Raw genomic sequence first — 27,676 nt, forward strand, 5'->3', positions numbered from 1 at the left:
TTAGTTATGCGCACAAAGGTCAAAAAGTACACATTTCAAAGTGTTGCCTGATACCTAATTAAAGATGTTCCAGTAACCGTCAACTCAAAATCACTAGTACTTGTTGACAAATGTCCCAATAGTGGTGCACAAATGGGACAAATGTTACAATAGTGGTGCACAAATGAGCCAATTAATTACAAAATATGACTGGCTATTGGTACAAAACAAAATTATTAATGGTGTTTTCACTATGACAGACGCATCTATTCTGGCTCCAAAACGACATTACGGATTGACTAACAAGTGTGTTAGTCGCGCGTTTTACATCGTCGATTTTGCAATAAACGATTGCGATTGACTAACACGTCATTATCACAATGTACGAAAGGTCTGTTTTGGAACTAGAATAGCTTCGGCCCATTATGACAGCTATTGGGGGGTCAACATGACAATAAGGTGAAGGTTATTGGAACTATGTTATCTATTGGTGCTCTTCCCCTATTTATTTTTTGAAACATGTTAAATATAATTGTCATTATGTGGGCAACGTCTATCCAACACCCAAAATTTACCGTTGACTGTACTTAATAATTAATTGGAAAAGAAAAACTCATTGTATTTTAATTTTTAACTATTTAAAAAACATGATCGGATGATAAATCTAGGTGCTAGATAGACAATGGCCATTTTGTGCCTGGTGAGGGCAGGACAAAAAGACACCATAATTGCAATATTCGCCTTTGAAGGTAAAATTGTCTTTAGTTGCCTTAATCAACCGAGTAGATGATTATCATTTTGTCTTTTTTCACAAAATTGCACCGCTTAATTCTCGTGCTTGTCGGCCGCTTTGAATATCAAAATTGCTCACGAAATAACTGCGTTTAAAACAATGGAACTTCAATTGATTCTTTTTTATGGCCCAGACCAATGTTTTCCCGTCTGTTAATGTATGTATAATTACATGTTTTACCACGGTGATTTTACCGTATTTCTTTTTAAGCTTAGTTAAATTTGGAAAACATTTTATTTTTTAGTGTAAATCTTTTAATAAAATTTAGAGTCAATTACAACCATATTGGGAAACATAAAAATATTCGAGTAAATTACTAAGTATTTTAATAGTATTTTCTTCTTAGAATTTGTTTAATGTAATATTTTTGGTTTAAAGATAAGAAGATTAAGAGAGAATATTTGCCTCGTCGAGGGAGTTGACATCAGATGTACAACTTAACCTTGTACTTATATGAGAAGAATCCAAAGCCTTGGCACAACCTTACCAACTGTTTGAGCTATAATTTGTAAAAAAAATCTATTTTATTTTATACAAGATCTTCGACGAAGAGTTTCACCCTAAGGACTTGTGCTCCCATATGAGATAGCTAAAAGGTCTTTGTGGATGATATAAAATCTTTCATTAAAAAAGAATAAAATTTATTGATTTGATATCTCATAAATTATGTTTGACCTTGTGTATATGTTAAAAATCTTCTATTCCATTTTATACAATATCTTCTATTTGAAAGAATGGATATTCCTCAATTCTTAACTTTTAGCCAAAGAGACTCGCATCAAATAATTAAAAGTTCTTTATGAATGATGTAAAATCTTCTTAAAAAAAATTCTTGATCTTATATTTCATAACTATTTTTTACTTCCCTAAATGTTAAGAATCTTCTATTCCATTATATATATGTATATATAAATATAAAAATGGAATATAAAATGCTTATGAGTATCACATTTTGCTTAACTACAATTTTATAATTTACTTGCAGGTGGGAGTAGGTATTAGGAGGACGGTCAACTCTAGCGACATGTTTACCGTTGACCAAGACAACAAAACAGGACTAAAGGAGAAATTTTGGGCGAAGAAAAAATAACTGCTATACGGGACGGTGTATATGCACTCCAAGATCTCTGGAATAGATCTACACCTTACATTTTTGAGTTGTACTCATCAGTTGTCCGTATAAATAGGAGAGTGCTGCTAGCCATTTGTAATACAATTTTTTGTGATTTTCTGTTCCGTTAATTTGAGGTTCTGTCAAATTAATGGCTTTCCAGAAGGACGAGACTGACAGCAAGTATGCAGACTAATTCTCTTTCTTTCATTAGTAATTTGAATTGATTGAAGTTTCTCCATTCGAAAATCTTTGCTTTATGTAAGGAAGTTCATATGGATTTTCATTGATTTCTGAGAAGACTTGATTAAAGTTTCTCCGTTCAAAAATCTGTGGTTTAAGTAAGGAAGTTTATGTAGAATTTCATTGATTTCTGAGAAGAATTGATTAAAGTTTCTCCGTTCAAAAATATGTGGTTTAAGTAAGGAAGTTCATGTAGATTTTCATTGATTTCTGAGAACTGATTAAAGTTTCTCCATTCAAAAATCTGTTCTTTAAGTAAGAAAGTTCATGTGGATTTTCATTGATTTCTGAGAAGAATTGGTTTAAGTTTCTCCATTCAAAAATCTGTGCTTCAAGTAAGACAGTTCATGTGGATTTTCATTGATTTTTGAGAAGAATTTATTTTTGTTTCTCCGTTCAAAAATCTGTGCTTCAAGTAAGAAAGTTCATGTGGATTTTCATGGATTTCTGAAAAGAATTGATTGAAGTTTCTCCGTTCAAAAATCTGTGCTTTAAGTAAGAAAGTTCATGTGGATTTTCATTGATTTCTGAGAAGAATGGATGGATTCAGGTGGTGGACTGGAGAGACTTTGGCAGTCGTCACAGGGGCGAACAAGGGGATCGGATTTGAAATTGTCCGTCAACTAGCAGAAAATGGTCTTACAGTTGTTCTCACAGCCAGAGATGAGAAAAGAGGCTTGACGGCCAGAAAAACCCTTGTTGACCAGGGTTTTAACAACGTGGTTTTCCGTCAATTGGATATTGAAAGCCCGCAGAGCGTATCAGATTTTGTAAGGTGGTTGAAGGATAGCTATGGAGGCCTCGACATCCTGGTAAGATCAAACATAGGTCATTTACAGAAGAGAATGAAAGTTTTTATGAGCTTCATTTACAGTAGAGAATGAATGTTTGTTTTTTTTTCTTCATTTACAGTAGATTTTGAGGGATATATACAAATTTTCTGTTAAGTTGTTTTGAATAAAATATATTGCAGGTAAAAGTTGAATGCCTAAAAATATAGGAACGGTTTTGTTTGGTTTAAAATGTTACTTTAAATGGAATATATCACAATATATCTAACTATTTTTTTTATTTTTTATTTTTGTGGGGGAGAATAGGTCAACATTTTTTTTTAAATCTTTTCACAAGGCTGTCTTCCTCTGATTTAATTTTAATAGTCTTAAGATTATTTCACTGAATCAAATTTTGATTGTAGTTTTAAGTAATTTAAGTCATGGGTCAATTTTTAATTTATTTGTGATGTGGATGAGGGTCTATTGTACATCACTTCAAAGATTATGAGGGGCTCCCCTAAGCTCACCCTACATGAGCTAAGCTTGGATTGCTAGGCTGATTTTTTATAATATAATTTATTTATTTTTTGATAAACTTTTATTTATCTTCATCAATTAATTAAAAACATATATATTTTTAGTTAGCATCTCCAAAATTTTCAAATGTTTTTTGAAAAAGAGAAGAAAAATAAAAGAAATATTTTTATCAACTATATTGTTGGATTAATTGACTAAATTTGTCCTCATCAAAGGTTTAAATTTGTTAGTTTAGTTTATTTCTCAAGTCAATTTTCTTATGATTATTCTTTAAAAATTGTCTTTGAGAATTGTCTTTGAGATGTAGAAATATATTTTATATTAAAGAATGTAACAAGATCAAATATATATTTTATTGTGATCTTCTAGAATTTTAGACAATTTATCCTTAATTTTCCATTGTATAATAAGAACTTTCCAAAATTTTAATTGTATTTTAAAAATAAATCACTATCCACTATATAAAAACCACTAATTTTCCATATTAAAATATCTCTTTGTTACTTAGTAGTCAACTCAATATGCTTAAGTCAAAATGCCACCCACTTAGCTAGATAAACATTTAAAACTTTCTTGACTTATTTTGTCTTTTGCTAGATTCTATTAGGTTATATGTGATACGATATGACCGCGCTCTATTTTACATAATCAGTTTAGGCGGGCGTTTACACGTTTCTCTCAAATTTACACGCTCAATACAATCCGAAATATCACATCAAAAATATGAGCACTATTTATTAAGAATCTGTCATCCGTATATATTTCAAATCTTTTTTAAAAAGTAAAGTTGAAGGGAATGCCGCTATTGGGTGGTTGTGTGGCTCAAACCTGGGCAGCACTGGGGAAGTCCCAAAACTTATAAAAACTATTATTTCTCGCATGCCTTCCAGGTCCTTAGTTTTCTTCTTTTTGTCACTTTCTTCTGTGAATATTCCTTTTTATGAAGATTTTCTCTTTATGGTTAAAAGCGGCCTCTCTTTATGTGTTAAAAAGTTAGTTTTTGCCCGTGGGGGTTTATATAAATCGTATTTGAGGTAATGTTTTTTCAATTAAATAAAGGTTTGGATTATTTGATTTAGTTTTTTGTTTTCACTAATTAGAAGAAGAATAATAATTTTACAAATCCAGTTATTTAATTGAGTTGGTGAGATTGACTTGAAATAAGTAGAAAGTATAAGGAATCTTATTTTAAATTTGGAATAGAATATCTGAATTTCTATTTTCTAGCATGTTTTGTTTCAATATGGTATGTTTCAAAGGTATGTAGGTTAAGTAACAAAGTGAGCTATTTGGATTATATTTGTTAAATCATAGGGTATAAACTATGAAGGAAAAAGGTCAAGAATATAACATAGTTGAAAGTGAATTATCTTAGGGAACAAGACAAAGATATATGTATTTTTCACATATGCTAGTAGATTTGTATAATACTAAGATCTTAGATGCCCAATCAACAAAATCTCTCTTAGTAAATCTGGAAAAAAATATCTTGATTTCTATTCTTCATTATAAGGAATCGTTATTTACAATTTGAAATAGAAAATTTTAATTTCTATTTTTAGTATAAGGAATTTTTATTTACAATTTGAAATAGAATATTTGAATTTCTATTTTCTAGCATGTTTTGTTTCAATATGGTATATTTCAAGGGTATGTAGGTTAGGTAACAAAATGAGCTATATGGATCATACTTGTTAGATCATAGGGTATCAACCATGAAGGAAAATGGTCAAGAATATAACATAGTTGAAAGTGAAAAACCTTACAGAACAAGACAAAGATATATTTATTTTTCTCAAATGCTAGTAGACTTGTCTTACACTAAGATCTTAGATGCCCAATCAACAAAATCTCTCCTAATAAATCTGAACCCATTACTCATGCTTCGCCATGCCTTTCCAACAACAAATACTCATTTGATTGGTCATCTTTCTAGTCTTGTGATGGAGAATGATAGGAAACATCCCAAAGATGACTAGAACTTTAGATCTATTGACATCTTGAAAAAATAGATAGAAGGTAAGGTGGTTTTGTTTGAGCTCTAAAATGATCTTATTATGGTTACTTCCTATTGCAAAATGAAAGATCTTATCATCCTTTTCTTTCTCAAATGAATCTCATATAAACGTGTTCTTCTAAAATGGGTTTGTACCAATTGGGAACAAAAGAGCCAGACTATAGAATCATTTTGGAGGCTAAATAGGGGAATGCATCTTGCACATTTGTTGACCTTGATCATGCTCATGCTACTTTACAATATGATTTGTGGATCACATGTGGACAAGCATGTTATATTCAAGTTTGGGACCTTTTCTTTCACCCAAAATGAATTCTCCAAATCAAAAGATCCCATGTAGGTTGAACTTGCATTCCTAAATCTAGTACAATATTCTTTTTTGCATGACATAGTTTTGTTGTTAGGTAGGTTTCTTTGGTGCAAACATAATTTGGACAAGTTGTCCAACTTGCATGTGAGATGAATCTTATCCAAACCTCTTGCAAACACTATTTTAAACTTGTCAACCCTAATTTTGAAATTGACCAATAGATTAACCATCATATTAAGCCAAATTCCTCTTCGATTATCAATAAGAGGTCACCTCATTTAGAATTAACCCATAGGAAAACAATGTTTATTGCCCTTATCTACAAATGGTTCACATCTTGCCAAATTTACATATATTAAGGCCCTTTGAAATCCACTAATATCTGTCAAATATCTCCTCCAACTACTAACAAATCCCATCTAACCATAATTACATCCTTCCCCATGCCATCCCATCCTTCTCACACTAATCCCCTTTAACAAATGGCCCACTTTCATATATAGATGTAGTTTTAGAGAATATGAGGAGGGATGTGAAAATAAATCTTTCCCTTAATACTAGCCAACTTGACTCAGATCCTCCTCCTTAATAAGCTCATCCCATTTTTTCCCTAGAAGAATTCCAAATAGGGTGGTATCTTAGAAAACTAAGCATGCCCAAAAAACTAATTAATTTAATGTATTTATAAAAAATGAGGAAGTTCTTCCAAACTCTTGTCAATAAAGTGTCATGTTTAATCCTAGTATATATGGGATTTGACAATCCCCTTCTAAAAGTATCATTTCAAACAACCTGTAATGAAGGGAAAATAGGATTCACTAGTTTATGCATGCAAACTAGGAATTAAACCTATTTCACAACAATCACACTTAGAAGGAGGATAAACTCAATAGGATCAACCTCAAACTTATTAGGAAAGGGTTGAGCACGAGGTGAATTTAGTACTCCATGATTGAGTTGAAAATGAGAAATTGAAAGGATATGAATTGAATGCAAGAATTAAAGCTAGAAGGTGCAAAATTGACAATAAATAACATAAACAAATAATTGCAAAACTAATAATCACAGAACAACCTAGATTTGGAAAGGGGATGCAAGGAGGAACCTGTCATAGAAATCCAAGTTGAAATGCAATGGACAATGATGTTTAGGAATCCCTATCCAACTGAAGAATTTTTTAGCATCATACTGGATCTGAAACCCTAAGACCATGTGCTTGCTTTCTCCCAAATTTAGGTCTGAATTGGAGGGACAATGGCATTTGGGTGCTCTTGTTCTATAAAATGCCTTTGTCTAGAGGATTCGTGATGAAATTTGGAGAGGTCCTCTATCTCTAAGTCTTGAGCACTTTCCTATCTTTGGTCTTTATCAGAAGCCTATAGATAAACCTGAATTTGGACATAAGAGGAGAAAATGGTTTTGTGTTGATAGGCATTTTCTTAGGTAAAATCTTGGGTTTGGAATTAACCCTATGATAAATTAAAATTAAATGGAAAGTGTGCCTTGATAGGGCAGGGGCTAGATCTGAAATCGAAATACTTGAATGGAAACTCTTGGTTGAAATGATTATACCTTCAATTGATGATGCAATGCTCTTAGATATGTCCTCCATGTGTTGATGCAATAAAATGATAAATCATCATAAAATCCATCATGAAATCACCATGAAAACACGATTGAAGATGACTTGTTGTAGCTTACTGCTCCTTTAATCATAGTTGCTCTTGGAATTGCAATGATAACAAGAGATGGGAATGTGATTATGAAATGAATTAGGATGGATACCTTATATAGAGATTTGATAGTAAAATAACATTTTTTTGATTTAAAATAATCATATTTTTGCATTGGGGATAGTTTTGGAAATGGCAAGACCAACATATTATCCTCCTGAAATTTTATCTAAAAAGCATCGAACAATGGTGCTTGTCCTAGAACAAATTAGGCCCATTTTTTTTGGATTGCAAAATAATAGGGGCTTGATACCAAAAATATAATTTATATAAAAATTTATAATGTTTAAGTGGGGGAAAAGGTGCATTAAACTTTAAAATGGCATAGGACCCATATAAGTGTGAAATGAAACAAGATAAAAGGCACACTTAAACTAAGGGCCCAAATGATAAAGCGTTTATGTATTAAAATGGAATAAGACTTATAATATTGAAAAATATTAATTTAATACAATAAAGGTCCTATAATGCATAAAGGGATGGAAAATGCTAAAATGAGTGTTAAGATAGTGTTGACTCCATAATTAAAGGAGTACGACTTATGACACTACATTTAGCCCCCACTTTAGTGGAGTATGATCTTACAATCATATGCATGGTAAATTAGAAATGAAGATATACAACATCAGAGAGAAAGATAAGTTAGTGATGGGAAAACACTAAGTTTGAGGGATGTGTGAGCCCCCAAGCACAGTATCCTAGTAATCCATTCTAGTGACCTTCAAATATACATAAAGAAAACAACACTAGTACTAAAACAAAAGTTACCAAGTAAACTAGTTGAAGAGACATTGATGTCAAAATGTCTCAATCGCCAATATCATTCTCAACATGTTATTGAAACCGCACATGTTAACTTATAGAAAGAACAAGGACACATATCGATTGAGGATATGATAAACCATGATCCAACACTATATTATGCTATGGGCTCATGGAAGAGAGAGAGAGAGAGAGAGAGAGAGAGAGAGAGAGGAACATGGATTCCACAAACCAACAAGTTGTGTTATGCTAGGTGATCTATGGAGGTGTCCAGTTTTAGGAATGAAGCATCTCATCTAAGACAAGTGTCTAGTTTTGAGAATGCAACAACCTATATAAGACATAAATGGAAAAAAATGTCTAGTTTTAAGAATGAAACATGGGGATGTAACAACCCATATAAGACAAATGATAGATCAAAATAGAAAAATGTCTAGTTTCAAGAATGAAACATGAAGATGTAACAACTTGTCTAAGATAAATAATAATTGATAAAGATTGCTAATTGAAAAGGGATAACCAAAAATGCAACTAGGAGGCCGCATATATGCCCCCTTCCTAAGATGTCAACAAATGCCTATGTTGATATCTTAAGGTAGATAGAAATCAGGAATATACACCTTCAACACCAAGGAGAGACGCTTTTAAGAAAAAAAATACATTCAAAGCCAAGAAAAAAGATCCTTGTACATGATGTGTTTCTTTCAGTGAGGAGGAGATGAACCAAAATTTTCCAAGGTTCATCACCACTCACCACTCTTAGAGTCCATTTTGTTGATATACAAGAACCTTGAGTCTTAGGATCTAAAAGACATTGAAATTAGAGATCTCATCTTTGTTCTAAAAGGAGCTTGAACATGATTCCTCAACTATGACAAGTTGATAATCATACCACTATATAATAAAGAATGAAATAAATGTGAGACTACATCAAAACATGCAATAATTAATTTTCTTCATATAAATGTAGAAGCAAAAAATTTCTTTGCAATCAATGAATTTCAACATACGATTAAAAATTGACATTGACTAGTCTCTTAAAGTAACCATAACACTTTTTAATCAAGATCTCAAGCCATTCTCTTCTCTATTATTTTTAATACATTGTATAAGAATTTAATTTTGGATGACTCTAGAATAGCTTGTCACATTTATTGGTCTTTAAGACATTGATATCAATATTTTTAAAAAGTTTTAAAAACAATTTGTTTCATTTTTAAGCATTTCTTAATAATATATTTTTATACTTCATAGTATTTCTAATGAGTGATATTTATTCTATACTACACAAAGTTTGTTATAATAATTTAAATCCATAATTTCTTAAATATAAATCATAATACTAATATCTAGAGCATGTTTGTAATTTTTTGTTGCATATTTTATTTAATATTGTATTGGTGTGAAATGGGATTCACTAGTCTAAACATGTAAACAAGGAGCCAAACCCATTCACAACAACATCACACTAAGGTAAATAAATTTAATAGGCCCAACTTCATACCTATTGGAAAGAGCTAGGCATAAATTGAAATTACTAACTTTTTGTTGAATTGTTGTAATTGGATAAGATAAAATGATTATATGCAAAAAGTAGGGCTAATGATGCAAAATTAAGAGAAAACCTTATAAACAAAAAGTATCAAAACAGATAAACTCTAAGTATAGATATGGAAATGAGAGTCAAAGAGGAAACCATGTCTACAATTTGAGCTCAGAATTACTAGACTATGGGGCTATGTGACCTAATATTGAAGATGCTAGATGTGGCTATCATAAAAAAATTAGTAATTAGAATGTTGTTAAGAATAATTACCTAAAATTTTGTCATAAAAGTGCCAGGCTATGGGGCTAAGCTCCAATGTCCGTGGTTTTCTGCTTCTTCAAAATCTAGTTCTATTTGTCTTGGTCTATACTTTCTAGATATATGCTCCTTCTCTGCTAAACCTATAACCTACACACACAAGAGAGGAAAATGTTGTTGGGCTGATTGAGATTTGCTAGCTCAACCCCTAGGTTTGGAATTAACCTTATGATGAATGAAATAGAAAAGAGAGCTCACCCTTGCATGGTGGAGGATAGACCTTGAAACAAATGTTGAATTGAAATATTATACCTTCTTTATGAATCTCTTTTGCCTTTAAGTCTTCATTAAAAGGTTGATGTTGTCATATAGAAACCATGCATGTCTTCATATAGAATTTATCCTTGGGGGCTTCACTGGCTAGATAATATTATATCACGTGCATTCATATTGGGGGGTTTAATATCCCCAAAAATAAGCTCAATATATTGCCTATTTGGTGAAAATAGGGGGGTTTTTAATTTGGGCTATGAAAAAATGCAATATCTTGTGAAAATGGGGGGGACTTTAATTTTTGTTGTGTATTGGGAGGGGGTGACAAAAAGGATTTTAAGGCAATCTTTTTTGAAACTAGGGGGATTCTTTAGTATGCCATGAATGCATGTGATATAACCCAAGTTCACTAAGTGAAGCCCGTGTGAATTTATCATGGATGTTAGCTTGAATGCTTTAAAATATGAATACTTTACCTCTCTTTCATTTTCTTAATGATGCTTGATTGCTTGCTAACTTGAATTCAATTGGAAAATTATAGAGAGATGATTAAGAGATGTTTCAAATGTGGGGATAAGACTTGCTTTTATACCTACCCTCTTTGAAATGTGTTGAAAATTATGAAGAAGGTCGACATTAAAAATCATTTCCTTCTCAACATTTTCTAACTGTTAGAGGGCTCAAATTTGGGTCCTTTTGGATTGGAATATGGTGCCTAGCACCCAAGTCTAGGAGGACAAGGGTGCTAGGCATCCTATTCTAGTCCATCTTAGCTAAAACAAGGTCCAAGAGTCAAACTAGAGAATATAGATCATAGATTTGGCACTTGTGTCAGCAGAATTAGACAAAATTAGAGCATAGAAGGCAAAAACACTAAATTGAGGCCCAAGTGAGTATGAAATTGTATTGAGAATACAATTTATGACAATACAATTATTTAATTTTAATTTATATATAGTAATTTTACTTTATAGGGTATATTTTATATATATATCCATATTGATATTCATACTATCTTTTTTCTTCAAACAAGGACATTAATATAGATCATGCAAATGTTTTCAATTTTTTTTTACTTGCTTTTATTGTTTCATGTGTATTAGCAAGACTTATTCTTAGTAAAAAAAAATTGTTCATTAAAAACTATAAAAAAATATGTTGTGGCTATTCATATTGTTGGAAATTGGAGTTGTTGTGCTATGTTGTCATTGGGGTCACTATATGTTATAGATGGCCAGGAAGTGAGTGTTATGGTATTATTGAGTGGTCTAGTGAATATGTTGAGGTGTTTCTAGAAGGATGGTGTAGTGAAAATTTCAATATGGAGAGTATTATATATCCCTGTGGACGATGTTGTGCATTCCTCTGGTTTGTGAAGATTATGTATTGTGACTTTGGATATATAAGGTTTATGTTCTATATATATTGCACTATCAGGTTTGCAATTCCTTTAATGCTCCGATGGTAGAGTTAAGCATTATTGTTTTTGAAAGTGAGTCTGTTTATTAAAATTGGGTTGAAAATTGCTTGGTGGATTTCAAATATGTGGATTCAAGTATTGCAGTTTACAGGACACGTTTATATGGTTTGTGTAGTGTTCCAATTTAGTTTTCAAGTGATGATTTGATTAGTGGAGTTATGATGTTCTAAGTTCAATACTATCAGTTGGCTTAGTTTTCGGTTGATTGCAGTGGTGTATCCTACTTGTATCATATTTTTGGGTCTAAGTTTTCTTTGGAGAATGAGTTTTATTAGTGTTTTGGGTCTCACCATGGCATGTGTAAATTTGCATTGTGTAATTTGCATTGGAAGTTTATTTTAGGATCGATTGGTTAACGTGCTTTAATTTTTATCTACATGTTTCATTTGATGCCAAACTTGAAGGATGTATTATTAATATGTATATTCATTAGAATCATTTGGAAGGGATGTGTTGTGATGTTTTTGGGTCCTCTATATCTCTCGGAGTGGACCAAAATGAATGTTTATTGTTTATTTTGTCTATGGTTGACCTAGTTAAGGGTTTTAATGATTAATAGTAAAGAAGTGTGGATGTGTGAGTGATGGTATTGTGATGTGTGTGAATTGAAAAATAATGAATGAGAATGATTTGCAAGTAGATTTGATGTTAGAGATGTGCAAAATTCAGTTGTGACTTGAGCTTTGATGATGATATCTTTAGTGTTATAGTGTTCAAAGATAGTATTTGAAGTCAAATGTGTTTGTCATGATATTGGTTGCTTGACACAGTGGTTCAAGGACAATTTCATGATCATAAGATCTCGTTCTTTTCAATTCAACTATTCCTTTATCTTCTAGAAGACAGTAAGTCTCTTGACAACTTTTTGTATCTTGCCCTGAGATAGTGTGTTTTAGTTCTACAAGTCATTTGTATCTTGACCTAAGGTTATGCACCTTAGTTTTGCAATTCTTCTTAAGAGTAGTAGGTTTTAGAGGCAACATTGCAATAAATTATATTCATATTGTGAGTGTGATTGTCATCGTGGTTTTTTCTTGCTTGGGTTTTCTACATAAATTTGGTGTTCATGCATTTGTTGTTCTTTGTGCTTTCATTATTTATTACTATTGGGATTAGATGATTGATATTTAAAGTTTCAAGATCATAAATTAAGTATTTTTGAGGTTTGGACTAATTCACCCCCCTCTTAGTCTTGTGGTCTGTTCAACAATTGGTATTAGAACAAGTTTCCTCTTGAGAAGGTTAACCACTTGAGGAAGATCTCAACTGGCACAAGATTACACCTTCAAGGCTCCAATATTTGATGGCACAAATTATGCTTATTAGAGAGAAATGATGTAATATCGAATTTAGCAACTATGTCGACTAAAATATGGGAAAGTATTAAGAAGGGTTATATTGCTCCTCATAATGGTCCTATAACTTTGGATGAAATCAAAGCATTTGAGAATAATACAAAGGCTACAATTGCAATTGTCACCTATTTGAATGATTTACTATTTAGTTACACACACAAAGTTAGCTATATAAATTTGGGAAAAGTTGAAGGGTGTATTTGAAGGTAATGAAAAGACAAAGAAAGCGAAGATTACAAATCTAAAGCATGAGCTTGGGAATGCAAGAATGTCCGATGATGAAAATATTGAAGGCTATATGCATAGAGTGAATGAAATTGTAAATTCTCTTAGAAGTGTTAGTGAAACACTAGAAGAAAGTGAAGTTGTAAGGAAGATAATGGCAACATTTCCCAAAATCTATAAACCTAAGAAGTATGTTATTGAGGAAAGCCATGACATTAATACGTACAATGTTGATCAGCTCCTTGGTTCAACCTCTACCTTTGAGATTTCTGAATTGGATGACATCAAAAAGGAAAGGAAGGAAGCAACATTTGAAATTACAAATAATCATGAAGAAGAACTAGCACAAAATGAAGATATGGATGAGATTGAAGAAAAATTTATGAGAAGACTGAAGAGAGGAACTGGGAAGTATAAAGGTAAGCTACCCCTAAAATGTTTTATTTTTTAGATAAATTAGTCATCATGCTTCTAGATGTATGTATAAATAATATTATGGTGGAAGACCTAATGATGATGACAAAATAAAGGAGAACTATTGAGGGAATAACAAAGATTTGAAAAGAGATAATAAAGATAAGCAAAAGAAGAGTTTTAAAAAAAAAAGACCTACTCATCCAAAGAAGAATATAACAATGACTCAAATGAATAATATTTGTTCTTGGATATAGAAGAAAAGAATGATGAGTAGTCCAAAAGCTTAGAAGATGTAAAGAATAGTGAAAAACCAGTAAGTGTAAATATTGTACTACACGCAAAAGTGGAAGGTGTTCCAAAGGTGTGGATCATTGACTCTAGATGTTAAAGTCATATGACTGATAATAGAGATAAGTTTATTAACCTTGAGAAATATGATGGTGGATTAGTTATGTTTTTAGGAGAAGAAGTTGCACCTATTTGTGGAAAAGGAAGCATCTTTATTGATAGTAAGCATAAAACTTATGATGTTTATTATATTAAAGGTATGAAACATAATCTATTGAGTGTGAGTCAGATGTGTGGTAAAGGTTATAAGGTCATATTTCATGGGTGTGGATGTGAAATTAGAAAAGGAATTTCCTAAGATCTATTGAAAAAGGTACAAGGACTAATGGAAATGTTTACTATGTAAGGGATAATAGTCGAGGCAACAGTTTGTTGGCACAAAGTAGTGAATGCTGGTTGTGGCACAAAAGAATGAGACATATACAATTTGATATTATGGTGAATATTAGCTCTAATCATGTCGTGAGAGATTTGCCAAGGATTATTGAACTTTTTGATACTAGGAGTATGCTACTTGACAACCTTTGGAGTTGATTCATACAGATCTGTGTGAACCTACAAGGAAAAGAGGACTAAGAGGAGAAAGGTATTTTATCTTAGTTATTGATTACTACTCTAGAATGACATGTGTTACTTTCTTAAGAGAAAATTATGAAGCATTAGATATATTTAAAGTATTCAAGTCAATGGTTGAGAATCAAATGTCTAAGTTCTGATAGAGGAGGAGAGTTTACATCAAATGAATTCAATATTTTTTGTGAAAAACATGGTATTAGGATTCATTTTTCTATCCCCAGGACTCCTCAGTGGAATGGTGTAGTTGAAAGGAAAAATATGACTTTTTTGAGATGGCTAGAACTATGTTGAAAAATACTAACCTTCCTAATGTATATTGGAAAGAAGCTATGCATACTATTGTTTATCTTCTTAATAGGATAAAAAAAGAGTGAATCACACAAAGACACCTTATGCACTTTGGAATGGATGATCTCCTATATAGTTAAGTATTTTAGAATATTTGGAAGCAAGTACTACATATAGAAAGATGAAGATGATCTAGGAAAGTTTGATGTAAGAGAAGATGAAGGAATAGTTTTGAGATATAAATAGAAAGGCTTATTGTTGTTACAATAAAAAGCTACAGAAGATTGTGGAAACTGTAAATGTGAAAGTTTATGAAGAATGGAATAAGATTGAGACTGCATTTGAACTTGAGACTGATATATAAATTATGCTAGTTGTTGTAGAAAAAAAGTTTGTGCGGAAAATGAGACTAATACAAAAGAAGAAGAACATGAACTAGTTCCAAAAACACTAGCAAATTATGTACAAAATAATCACTCCAAATATCAAATCATTAGAGACAAAATTAAAGGTGTTTAGACAAGAAGAAGACTTGCAAAATCTAATGAACAAATTAATTACTATTTCCTATCTAAAGTTGAACCAACGACCTATGTGGAAGCCAATAAAGATGAGAGTTGGATGAAGGCAATGGAAGAAGAGGTGAGCCAGATAAAAAAGAATCAGACATGGGAACTTGTACCTATACCGGTGGACAATAATGTGTTAGGAACCAAGTGGGTGTTTTAGAACAAGCTGAATGAAGGTGGAAAAGTCACTAGGAACAAGGCAAGATTGGTCTATAAAGGTTATTCACAAGTTGAAGGCATAGATTTTGAGGAGACATTTGCTCCAGTAGCAAGGATGGAAGCAATAAGGGTATTTCTTGCATTTATAGCTCACAAGAACTTTAAGGTATAACAGATAGATGCCAATTCAACTTTATTGAACAAAGAATGTGAGGAAGAAGTATACATTGAAGAACTAGATGGGTTCAAACTATTAGATGATTTGGATATGGTTTACAAATTGAGGAAGACATTATATGGACTCAAGAAAGCCCATAGAAATTAGTATGCAAGGTTGGATAGGTATTTGTTGCAATAAAACATCCAAAAAAGTATTACAAATAGTAACCTTTACTTTAAAATTGAAGGTGACAAACTATTGATTGTTGTTATATATGTTGATAATATTATATTTTGAGGAGATGATAATATATGTAAGAAGTTTGCAAAAGAGATGCAAAAGGAATTTGAGATGTCTATGAAAGGTGAGGTGTCAGTTTTTCTTTGTCTACAAGTTACTCAATAAGAAAAAGGCATTTATATTTCTTAGACCAATTATATCAAGGAGGTGTTAAAGAAGTTTGGGATGGAAAATTCTAAACCAAATGCCACCCCCATGGCTATTGGTTCTAAGTTAAGCAAAGATGATGGATCTTTGGATGTTGATCAGAAAAAGTATAGATCTATGATTGGAGGATTGTTGTATTTGATTGCTTCAATTCCAAATATTATGTAGGTAGTTTGTTTGGTGGCTAGATATCAGGCTAGTCTTAAAAAATAGCATGATTATGTAGTGAAGTGGATATTTAGGTATTTGAAAGGGACTATAGACTATGGGTTATTGTATAAGAAGGATGCTGATTTCACAATGAAATCATATACAAATGCTGATTGGGCCAAATGTGTAGATGATAGAGGAAGTACAAGTGGTGGCACATTTTTATTGGGAGACAGATTGGTCTTTTGGCTAAGTAAGAAACAAGATTTAGTATCATTATCTATATCAAAGGCATAATACATTGTAGTAGCATCTTTGTTGTAATTAGACACAATGAAACAAACTTTGAAAGATATCAAGGTAGTGTATGATGAAGTAATTCTTATTTTGTGTGATAATACAAGTGCCATTAATATTTCAAAGAATACAGTAATGCATTCAAGGACTAAATATATTGCAATTTGGTATCATTTCTTAAGAGAGAAGGTTGTAAAGAAAGAAGTCAGATTGGAGTATGTGCCTAGTAAATAACACATTGCAGACATATTTACTAAGATCATGGAAAATGATACCTTTGAGTATTTTTGGCATAAGTTGGGGGTATTTGCCCCTCCTTTTTTAAACTAGATGCATTCAGGAGGTGCCTTTGTCTAGGAGGAGTTCTAGAGTTAAGCTTTTGCTCCTAGATTGATGTAGTGGTTACTCTCAAGGGGAGCAATGAGTATTGTAGTTATTAGAGCTTATCAAGGAAGAGATAGTGTTTTGCAGGGTTCCCTTTTCCTTTTATGTCAAAATGGGAGAGAGCTACATATTGGTAGAGAGATCAATTGTATGTACTCTTTGTTGTTGGTGGTGTTGCCATCAATGACAAAAGGGGAGAATGTTGGAAACTTGAGTTATTGTGCTATGTTGTCATTAATGTCAACATATCTTGTATTGGTATTAAGGTCACTATTTATTATAGATGGTCAAGAAGTGAGTGTTTCGATATTGTTGAGTGGTTTGGTGAAGATGTTGAGGTGTTTCTAGAAGGATGGTGTAGTGGAAGTTTCAATATGCAAGAAAGAATATTTAATGTTCCTGTGGAATAATGTTTTGAATCCCTCTAATTTGTGAATATTATGTGTTGTGACTTTGGATATAAGGTTTATGTTCTATATATATATTGCACTATTAGGTTTTTAGTTCCTCTGTTGCTCAAATGGTAGAGTTGATTGTTATGTTTCTAATAGTGAGATTGTCTATCAGAAGTGGTCTGGAAATTGCTTGGTGGTTTATGAATATGTGGATTAAAGTGTTGCATTTTAGAGGACATGTTTACATGGTTTGTCTAGTGTTCTAGTTTAGTTTTTAGGTGATGATTTGATTAGTTGAGTTATGATATTCTGAGTTTAATATTGTCAGCTAGCTTGGTTTTTGGTTTATTGTAGTGGTGTATCCTACTTGGATCATATTTTTTCATCTAGATTTACTTTGGAGAATGAGTTTGATTTGTATTTTGGGTCTCACCATGGAATGTGCAGATTCACATTATGCACTAGAGGTTTGTTTTGAGGCTATCTAGTTAACATGCTTTAATGTTTATCTACACATTTCATTTGATGTCGACCTTGGAGGATGTATTAACATATCTGGTTCATTGGAATCATTTGGAAAGGATGTGTTGTGATGCTTGAATTCCTCTCTATCTCTTAGAGTGGACTAAGATGAATGTTTTGGGTCCGAGTTGCCTAATTTATGCAATGTTGCTTATTTTATTTATGGTTGACCTAGTTAAGGGTTTTAATAATTAATCTTGCATATAAAGAAGTCTAGATGTGTGAGTGATGGTATGGAATGTATGTGAATTGAAAAGAAGTAGATGTGAAGTATTTGAAAGAAGATTTAATGTTGGAGATGTGCAAAAGTCAATTGTGAAGTGCCTTGATAATGATATCTTTAGCATGACAGTTGTTAGGGTTCCCACAGATACTGAGAGGGGGGCTGAATCAGTATTTAACTGGTAAATTTTTTTTCTTAACTTAAAACATATAAAGCATATAAATATTGTGTACCGGTAAACAAGAAATAATGCAATAAACAAAGATAACAACAACCACATGAAAAACACACCATAATACAGTAGTTTAACGAGGAAACTTGGTGTGGGAAAAACCTCGGTGGGATTTGTGACCCACAATATTCACTTACTAGCCAATAAGAGAATATTGTTGCTACAATAGGGGCCTGCACATGCAGGAAGGCCAAGTGCCTAGAGCTCACTGCTCAATTACAAAAATGGAAGTCTCACTAACTTACAAAATGGATTATATAAATCCAATGTCTTGTACTGCTTCAAAATAGCATCTACTATGCCAAATCTAGTACCAGTTTATAGCTCTGCTTTATACATAAACCCTTAACCTATAATTCGCATAATAGGTCTGCCTTATTTCGCCTAATTACATCCTTCCGTGTTCACTCCTTTCTTCAACTATGTACTACAATGAACTCTTATATATATATGAGTCATTTTACAATTTGCCAAGTTGGCTTACAATGATTTTACAATAATTGACAAAATAAATTACAAACAAAATTCCTGTCGGCTTCTGTGCCGGTATGCTTCCTTTCACTGCCAGTGCCAGTGGTCTATGTGCTGGTGTAGAGTCTAACCTTGCTAGTGCTGGTGGATTGCCTTCCTGGTATCATAGGATTGTAAGGTTGCCATCAATGACAAAACCTTCAATCACCTACAATGTCTCATTGGAGTGTGCATTTGCCAACAACAGTGTTTAGAGATAATATTTGAAGTCAAATGTGTTTGCCATGATATTGGCCACTTGGAACAATGGTTCAAGGAAAATTTCATGATCAAAAGATCTTGTTCTTTTCAATTCATCTATTCCTTTCTTTGTCGGAAGATAGTGAGTCTCTTGGCAACTTTCTATATCTTGCCATGAGACAACGTGTTAACAGTTCTACAAGTCATTTGTATATTGCCCTAAGGTTGTGAACCTTAGTTCTACAAGTCCTCTTAGGACCTATGGGTTCTAAAGGCAACGTTGTAATAAATTATATTCATATTATGAGTGTGATTCTCACCGTGGTTTTCCCTACTTGGTTTTTCCATGTAAATCTGGTCTTCATGTGTTTGTTGTACTTTGTGATTTCATGATTTATTATTGTTGTGATTATACGATTAAGATTTAAATTTTGAAGATCATAAATTAATTATTTTTGAGGTCTATAAAGTAAGCTGATTCTTTTCTCTAACTCTTGTTGGTTGACATAATTAATTGATTAATTGATTACTAACTTTTATAATTCATGCATAACTTTATGATTTAGTTGAAGAAGAGTAGATGTTTCTAAATTAACCTAGTATTAATTATATTCTTTCTTTTTATCTTTTGGGTTTCATTCATTGGAAGAAAACCTTAGCTTCCTTGTCAACTTCTTTAATTTAATTAAGATAAGAGAAAATATGAGCATATCAAATTGTATGCATCTCAAATTATCATATATGGTTCTTAGCATTGTCATGGATTTTTGAATATTACTGACCAAATGGTGTACAAAAATAAGTTTACAACCTTCCTCAAGATGGGTCATTGAAAAATTTCTCTCTTCCCTTTGCATCCCAAATTTTACACCATAAGAAAAAATAAGTGCCCATCGCAAGACTAATCTCCTATCATTGGATGTAACAATAAACTTTTTTTAATTTTGGTTTAGCTATCCAAGTAGCCTTGATGTTATGTGCACAATTAGCATTATGAAGGTGTTTAACATAAAGATTGAAACTGGAAGATTAGGGGTTCTTCATCCACGGAGAGGGAGATATGGATAACTATGGGAATGCAATTAGAAAGGGTAAATACGAGATTAAGAAAAATAGAATTCATTTTATCTAATCAGATTATGGAAAGGTTATGAGAGAGAATCTGTGAAGCTCGAGGATTTTTCTTTAAAATTCTTGGATTTACAATTTAAAGTGAAACAAAGAGAAACTTTATTGATATGCTTACTACATATTAGGTAATGTATGCCAAGGATGTTTTTATAAAATAGTCAAACCCCAAATTCATTGAGAGTACTTATGAAAAATTGTCTAACCTATATGTTTTACTTTCTACTATGTTGAAATCAGATTTTACAAGCCAACCCACAAAGGTACAATATCATCCATTTTCATTGCAACAAATAGATTTGTCCTTGATGACCATTGGGGTCCAAATACAAAACTAAAAATGGTACAAGTTGGTTGTGAATGATGATGATTATCCAAAGGTAATGTTGAGAATGATATTCTCCTTCTTGAACTATTAGTTTGTTAAATCTTAAAGCAATATCAAGAACAACACTCCTGCTACCATCAATGTGAGAAGAATAAGAGAATTGTGTTTCCTTGCTCATAGTTTTGAGAATTTTATTTTAGCTTCTTTAAATTTGATATCTTAGAGAAATATACATGAAGTTTCCAATTATAAAGTTACTACTCAACCTAATAGTTGTGGATATGAATGAGGATTCCCTATACATTCCAAGAGGTTATTTTGTACTTCAATGATAGGATGAAACAAAGTCCTATACTTCAATAAATCAATTATAGAAGCAATATTTTTTAAGGAGATTATTCAACTACTTGGGGTATTGATAGAGATATACACATATCCAACAAGATAATGGAATTGTTGGTGAGTGAAACAAGGGTTTCCATCTTCAAGTCACATGGAACAATTTTAAAAATTATATCTTAGAGAAAGACACATCAAGTTTCCAATTAGAAACTCACTAGATAGTTGAACTAATAGTTGTGGATTTGAACGGATATTCCCTATGCATTTCAAGAAAGCAATTTTCACTTCATTGGAGGATGGAACAACACCATTTTCTTCAATTCTCAAAACTAGAAGCAATTTTCCTAAGGAGATCATTTAGATATTGGGGGCATTTTTAAAGATGTAGGCATATCCAAAAAGAGAATAGAACTGTTGGTGACAATAAGGGGTTTCACCTATAGGTCACATGTTTCCTCATATTTATCTATATTTTTAAGGGAACAATTTCACAACAAGGACACATATTGTGAATTGCTTGAAGAGGAAACTAGTGTAGACACTAAAAATTGGTTTATGCTTGCATCGCTAAACCTTAATTTTTGACATGTCTTCTATGCCACATTTGATTTTCATCATGTGTGGACATTGGGTCATTCTTCCTATTCTATTTGATTTCTTTCCAACCCTAACAAACCTATTCAATCATATTTGGCCCTAAATCATCATGATTGGTAGTTTTATTGTTTGATCATTTGGTCCTAAATCAACCTTTATTGATAATTAATCACTCATTAATTATCAATCTCTTCAATCTTTTCATCAAATATTTTTCAATTATCTTTAATCAATTTCCATTAGTCTTTTGTCGATCAACATTATCAATTTCCTGGACTATTGTTTGTCGTAGGTGAAGGGGGAAATTTTCCCCACCCCCCCAAACCCCTCATGGTGTGGGTGTCCCTACCCCTCCTTGTGTTAGGTTTGGGTTGCTGTTGAATTGTAGGTTTTATTGTTGTATTTGTATTATTGATAGTCTCTGACTATGTAAAGGGTCGATGCCCTAGTTATCGCTAACTTTTTAATCAAAAACATTATCAATTTAAATCAATTGCAATGTCAGAATTAATCATTTTGACATCTCATTTGCCTCATCTTGTCATTATCATCATTATCAATTTTCTTGTTTTATCAAAACACCTTTGGATTATGGTCTTTTTGAAGATTTTTCCTTGTCAATTATCATCAATTTTGTCAATAAATGCCAATCAATCATTTTATTTCAGTCATAATTTGGTCCTAATTCGATATTGGAGTTGGATTCTTGTAATTATTTCATCAATTTCTTCATTTCAATCATGTCATCTTTATTAACATTTCATCCTATGTAAATGAATTTATTCATTTACTCCTCTTATCCTAAGTTCACAATTAAATAATTTATTTATTTAATTGGCTAATTTAGAAATGAGGAAAAATTAATAATTAATAATTATTATTTTCCACCTCATTTCCTTTCTTCACTTAACTCTTCCACCTTCCAAAAACGCACCTCACTTCTCTTTTCATTTATGAAAGCTTCTCTTTTTTGCTTTTTGTTCGAAAATAAAAGCTTCTCTTTTTGCTTTTTGTTAAAAAATTAAGGTTTCCCATTTACCTCAACTTAACTCTTCTTCCTGACAAACATGAGCCATTGATAATTTTTTGACCACAACTGTCCATTCTGATCTTCTTCCTCTATAAATTTGAGTCATTTCCCTCTTATTAAACAACTTCAAACACTTTACATATGCGATTATTCTCTTACTTTTGCCTTTCATTTTCATATCTTCAAGTATTCTCGCCTATCACACTTTTTCCCTTGCTTCATTTGAATGCATAATGGATTGAGCCAACATACCAACATAATTAGAGAAGAAAGGAGGAGTAGCGAGGCCTTCATCAAATGGAGTAAAATTGGTTTGATTTTCTCTAGTTTACTTTATTTCATTTTATGACCTTGTTGTGAATGTGCCTGACTTTACATGGTTTTGTGTATTTTCTTGCTCACATTTCTTGGTGAAAAACCCTAAAACAAGGTCACACAAACATTTTAGAGTATGGAACCACAAGCATTGACCATTTTTAAATGCCTACAACTAGTATTCTTGATTCCTAGATAATTATCCAATCATCATTCATGATGGAACCTTTGTAGGGGTTTCATTTGGAGAATGCGTTTGGTATATTGAGTCAATGAGAAAATTAGAGAGATTGTTGGCATGCTAAATTCATTGAAGTTATTTAAAATGAGGATTTGGTTGAATGGAACCATTTTGGGACCTTGAGAGCCCAAGTTAAAGTATGAGTCGACTATTATTATTCTAGTTTTAAAGTTAGCTATATGTTTTTAAGTGTTGACTATTTAGGTAAATTTTTTTTATCTTGGTGAGTTAATATTTGACTTGGCAATCATGGAGGTGTTGTTTGTTTGATAGTGGTTCATTTGAATCTAGTGCTCTCTTGTCCAAATGAGACATCTTAATGTTTTCACATAATGTGGGCTTAGACGAGTTATCTCTCTCTTCTACAATAGGGACAACCATTTTGTTTGTTTTTTTAAAATATGGGTTTAATGACTTCAAATTTAGGGCTAAAGAGTAATGGACTTAGGTATAGGTTGGATGATATTGATTTTGATGCATTCTCATTGTTTAACACATGAAAATAAAGCTAATAAAAAATTCACTTTATTTTTTGCATTAAATGATTATACAATTATCCAAAAGCAAGAGCAAGGAACAAGGACTCCATGCAGACATGAGATATTAGGAAATTAAGATGTTCCCTAGAGTTGAAATTCAATGTTCCTTAAGGTAACATTGCTTGGGCATGTAGGGGAATTAGACATGTGAGAAATATACCCACTCTCCAACCCCCTAATGGACTCTAGATCCCAACCCTTATTTTCCCTATTGAGTGTGACTAATTTGTAAAATTGTTTAAATTTCATTGGGTACCCTTTTGAAAAGAAAATAGTGATTATTCTTTGTATGCATTTAGCTATAACATCTAATATCTCGCTAGAGAGATGGAATTTAAAAAGAACATTTCTCTCTTTTTTTTTCTCCAAGATATTTTACACCCTAATAAAAAAAGAAGTAAGTTCACATCATAGGACTAATCTCCTACCATTGGATCTAACTATCAACTTCATTGAATTGTGGTTTAGCTATCCAATAAGCCTTGATGTCATATAAAAAACTAACATTATGAATGTTCTTAACATTAAGATAAATACTTAATATTGTAGGGGGTCTTCATCCATGGAGAGGGAGATATGCATAATGACTATAAGGTGATTAGAAAAAATAGTTGTGAGGTTAATAAAAATAGAATTTTCTTTACCTAATGGGATTATGGAAAGGTTATACGAGAGAAAATCTACAAAGATAGGGGAATTTTCTTTGAGTTTTGGATTTTTAGTTTAACTAAGTGAAACATGATTGATATGTTTACTACACATTAGGTAGTGTATGACATGGGTACTTTTACAAATAGCCAAACCCCAAACCCATCAAGATAGATTTGATATCTTAACTCCTATAGATTTGATATCTTAGAGAAAGATGCATCAAGTTGCTAATTAGAAAGTTATTTCTTAACCTAATAGAATTGTGGATAAAAATGGGGATGACTTGTACATTCCAAGAAAGTATTTTGCACTTCATTGAGAGGATGAATCAAAGTCCTATACTTCAATGATTATTGCAACTCTTTTTGGCCAAACAATAAATGGGTTAAACATTTTGTCCAAACTTGACACTGGAATCAACATTTTACTCCAAATTTCACTTTATAACACTTATAGTAGCTAAACCATTAAGAATTTGAAGATAAAGCAAACTACTGATTTGTGATATTTTTTGTGTAGAATCCAAATATATATTTAAAAAAAAATAGAAAAAAATAGTTTATATTTTTACGTAACTTTCAATAACATATTTTTTTTATAGCAATTAACATTTTTAAGAGGTGACGTTATGATGCCATGTATAGCTTTTTTATAGAAAAAAAATTCTAATTTTAAAAATATTGATTTTTCACACCAATATCTAGTGCATGGATATCTTTTCATAATTTTTTGTTGCATGCATATTTTTTAGTTAATTTTTGAAGTTGTAGCTGTAATTTGGACAGAGGTGTATGTCGTCATGCATAACTTTTTATGTATGCATTTGAACTAACTTGTTCTTTTTGCATTGAAATGACGATTATAATACCTAGGGAAAAAGATATTTTTAATAATTTTTTCTCCATTTTCCTATTTTTCCACGTCCAAAATAAAGACCTTAATGTTCAATTAAAAATCAATATTCACAAGAAATAAAAAATAAAAATATTAATGAGATATAATATATTCAAAATTTAACTCTTTGGCAAGCTTATAATAAGGACTACATACTTACAAAACATAACTTCTGAATGAATTCATTTGAACCCCTCAAAAGGCAAAGTAAAAGTGTTTTTTGTTAGTATTTTGATAGGTACAAAGGAGATTCCATTGTAGGTATGACTTAAGACTAGAGGGATTCTATCCAAGGGGATTTTATCTAAGAGGGTTAATCTTACCCTCTTCAATTAATTCCTTCAAATGGTACCTCTTAATGCTTAAATCGTTATAATTAAACAAAGAAATGTGATTTTAGGCAAAAATTAGGATGTCTCCATGTTTGTAACCCTTTATTTTAGGTACTAGAAGAAATTTTTTAAGGATATAATTCAACTACCTGGGGAATTGATAGAAATCTAGGCATCTCCAACAAGAGAGTGAAATTGTTGGTAAGTGAAACAAGGTATACCATCTTTAAGTCATTTGGATCAACTTTAAATTTGATGTCTACATTAAGTTGTTAGTTTAAAAGTTGTTGTTTGAACTAGTATTTGTGGAATTAAATAGAGATTCCCTATACATTTTGAAAAAAAAAAATTTTACATTTCATTTGAGAATGGAAAAATGCCCTTTGCTAAGTTAATAGTCAAAACTAGAAGCAATTTAAATTGTAAGGAGATAATTTAGCTATTAGGGGCATTGGTATAGATGTGGGTGTCTCCACCAAGAGAATAAAATTGTTGGTGAGTGACAATAGGGGGTTTCACCTATAGGTCACTTGGAACACATGATTCCTCATAACTATCTATATTTATAAGGGAACAATCTCACAAGTAGGTGAATTATGAATTTCTTGAAGAGGAAACTAGTAATCTTGATTCTTAGACAATTCTCCAACCATAATTAGTGGCGCCATATTTATAGGGGTTTCATTTATAGAAAGAGTGTTGTACATTGAGTCAATGATAATAATAGAGAGATGGTTGACATGATTGAGTAATTGAAGCTATCTAAAAAGATGAGTTGGTTGAGTGGGATCATTTTGGGACCTTGAGGGCCAAAGTTGAAGTGTGAGTTAACCATTATTATTATAGTTTTAGTCAATTAGATGTTTTGAAATGATGACTATGTTGGCATTTGATGAACCGGTATGATGATAATGTATTTTGTCATTGATGTCAATAAGTGCAAGTGAACTAATATGAATAAATGTAGTAAACCGATGTCTGGGTTTCACTAAGTGTGACTATCGGTTGGTAGTCTCAACTCTAGGGTTTACAGTTTGGCAATCCAGCTTGTGCAACGCAGTCAATGATATTATGTGATGATTTAGCTAAGAGATGAAGATGAGATCAAGATGCCACACAAGTTTTGTGCACGTGAAGGATTTCCTTGAGGATCTTGCATATGAAGGTCGATTGTATTAAATGTCTACCTCGGGAATGAACATTCTTATTAGCAATATGAGAAGAAAACGTGATGGGGTACTGACTTCTATGTGCGGTGAAGAATGGACAATGCAGAATGACTTGTGTTATGTTTGAGATTGCTTCACTCTATGGAAAGTGTTTGGATGGTCATGATTTGACCGACTGTAATTATAAACCTAAATGCTTAGGGTTTAGGGTTTATGCTACTGACCTAATTGTTGTCTATAAGGTCAATGATGTTTGTTATTGTAAGTTGTTGACAAAAGTTGTGTGTGTATCCGAGTGATGAGATACTTGCCAGACCAGTGATAGAAAACTGTAGGGTGTGATTGCAGAGTAGAGGAACTGAAAAGGATATGCCTTAGCATATAGTGCTGTTATCATATCAAAGTTTTACCTATTGTCTTCTAACCATTTCAACAGAAGGAAAATCCCTTTGCCAGGTAGCTTTAACAGGCTTACTGTAAATCTTCTAACCAGGTGACTCAAGATCATTGAGTTCTTTAAATCCTCTAGCAAGGTAACCTTTGAGAGGGTTTCAACCTTTAACAGGGTATATAGCCATCCCTTAATCAAGTGATCTTTAACAGGATCAGTTCCTAGTAGAACCTTATTGTAAAATCTTTAACCGGACTATGCTCCTAATAGAGCAAGCTTCAAAAGAGTTCAAAACAAGCTTGTGGGTATTCATCCCCACCGTGGTTTTTCCCATTTGGGTTTCCATGTGAAAAATCACTGTGTCATGAGTTGTGCATTTTTCATGTGATGATTAAGTATTCTTTGTTTGAGTGATTATGCATGCAAAGCTAATGGTTATGGTATTG

At 32.1% G+C, this 27,676-nt stretch overlaps 1 protein-coding gene across 1 annotated transcript in view; it reads left to right on the forward strand.

Annotated features, from left to right (window-relative positions):
- The first annotated feature begins 1,910 nt into the window (after positions 1–1,910).
- LOC131044824 (salutaridine reductase) overlaps positions 1,911–27,676 on the forward strand; it is a 51,037-nt gene continuing 25,271 nt past the window's right edge. The window contains exons 1-2 of the mRNA XM_057978266.2: positions 1,911–2,066; positions 2,677–2,938. Coding sequence (XP_057834249.2) covers positions 2,035–2,066; positions 2,677–2,938 — 294 coding nt within the window. The 5' untranslated portion in view covers positions 1,911–2,034. The remainder of the gene's footprint in view (positions 2,067–2,676; positions 2,939–27,676) is intronic.

The sequence above is a fragment of the Cryptomeria japonica genome, chromosome 8 (genome assembly GCF_030272615.1).
Source record: "Cryptomeria japonica chromosome 8, Sugi_1.0, whole genome shotgun sequence".
Lineage (NCBI taxonomy): Eukaryota > Viridiplantae > Streptophyta > Pinopsida > Cupressales > Cupressaceae > Cryptomeria > Cryptomeria japonica.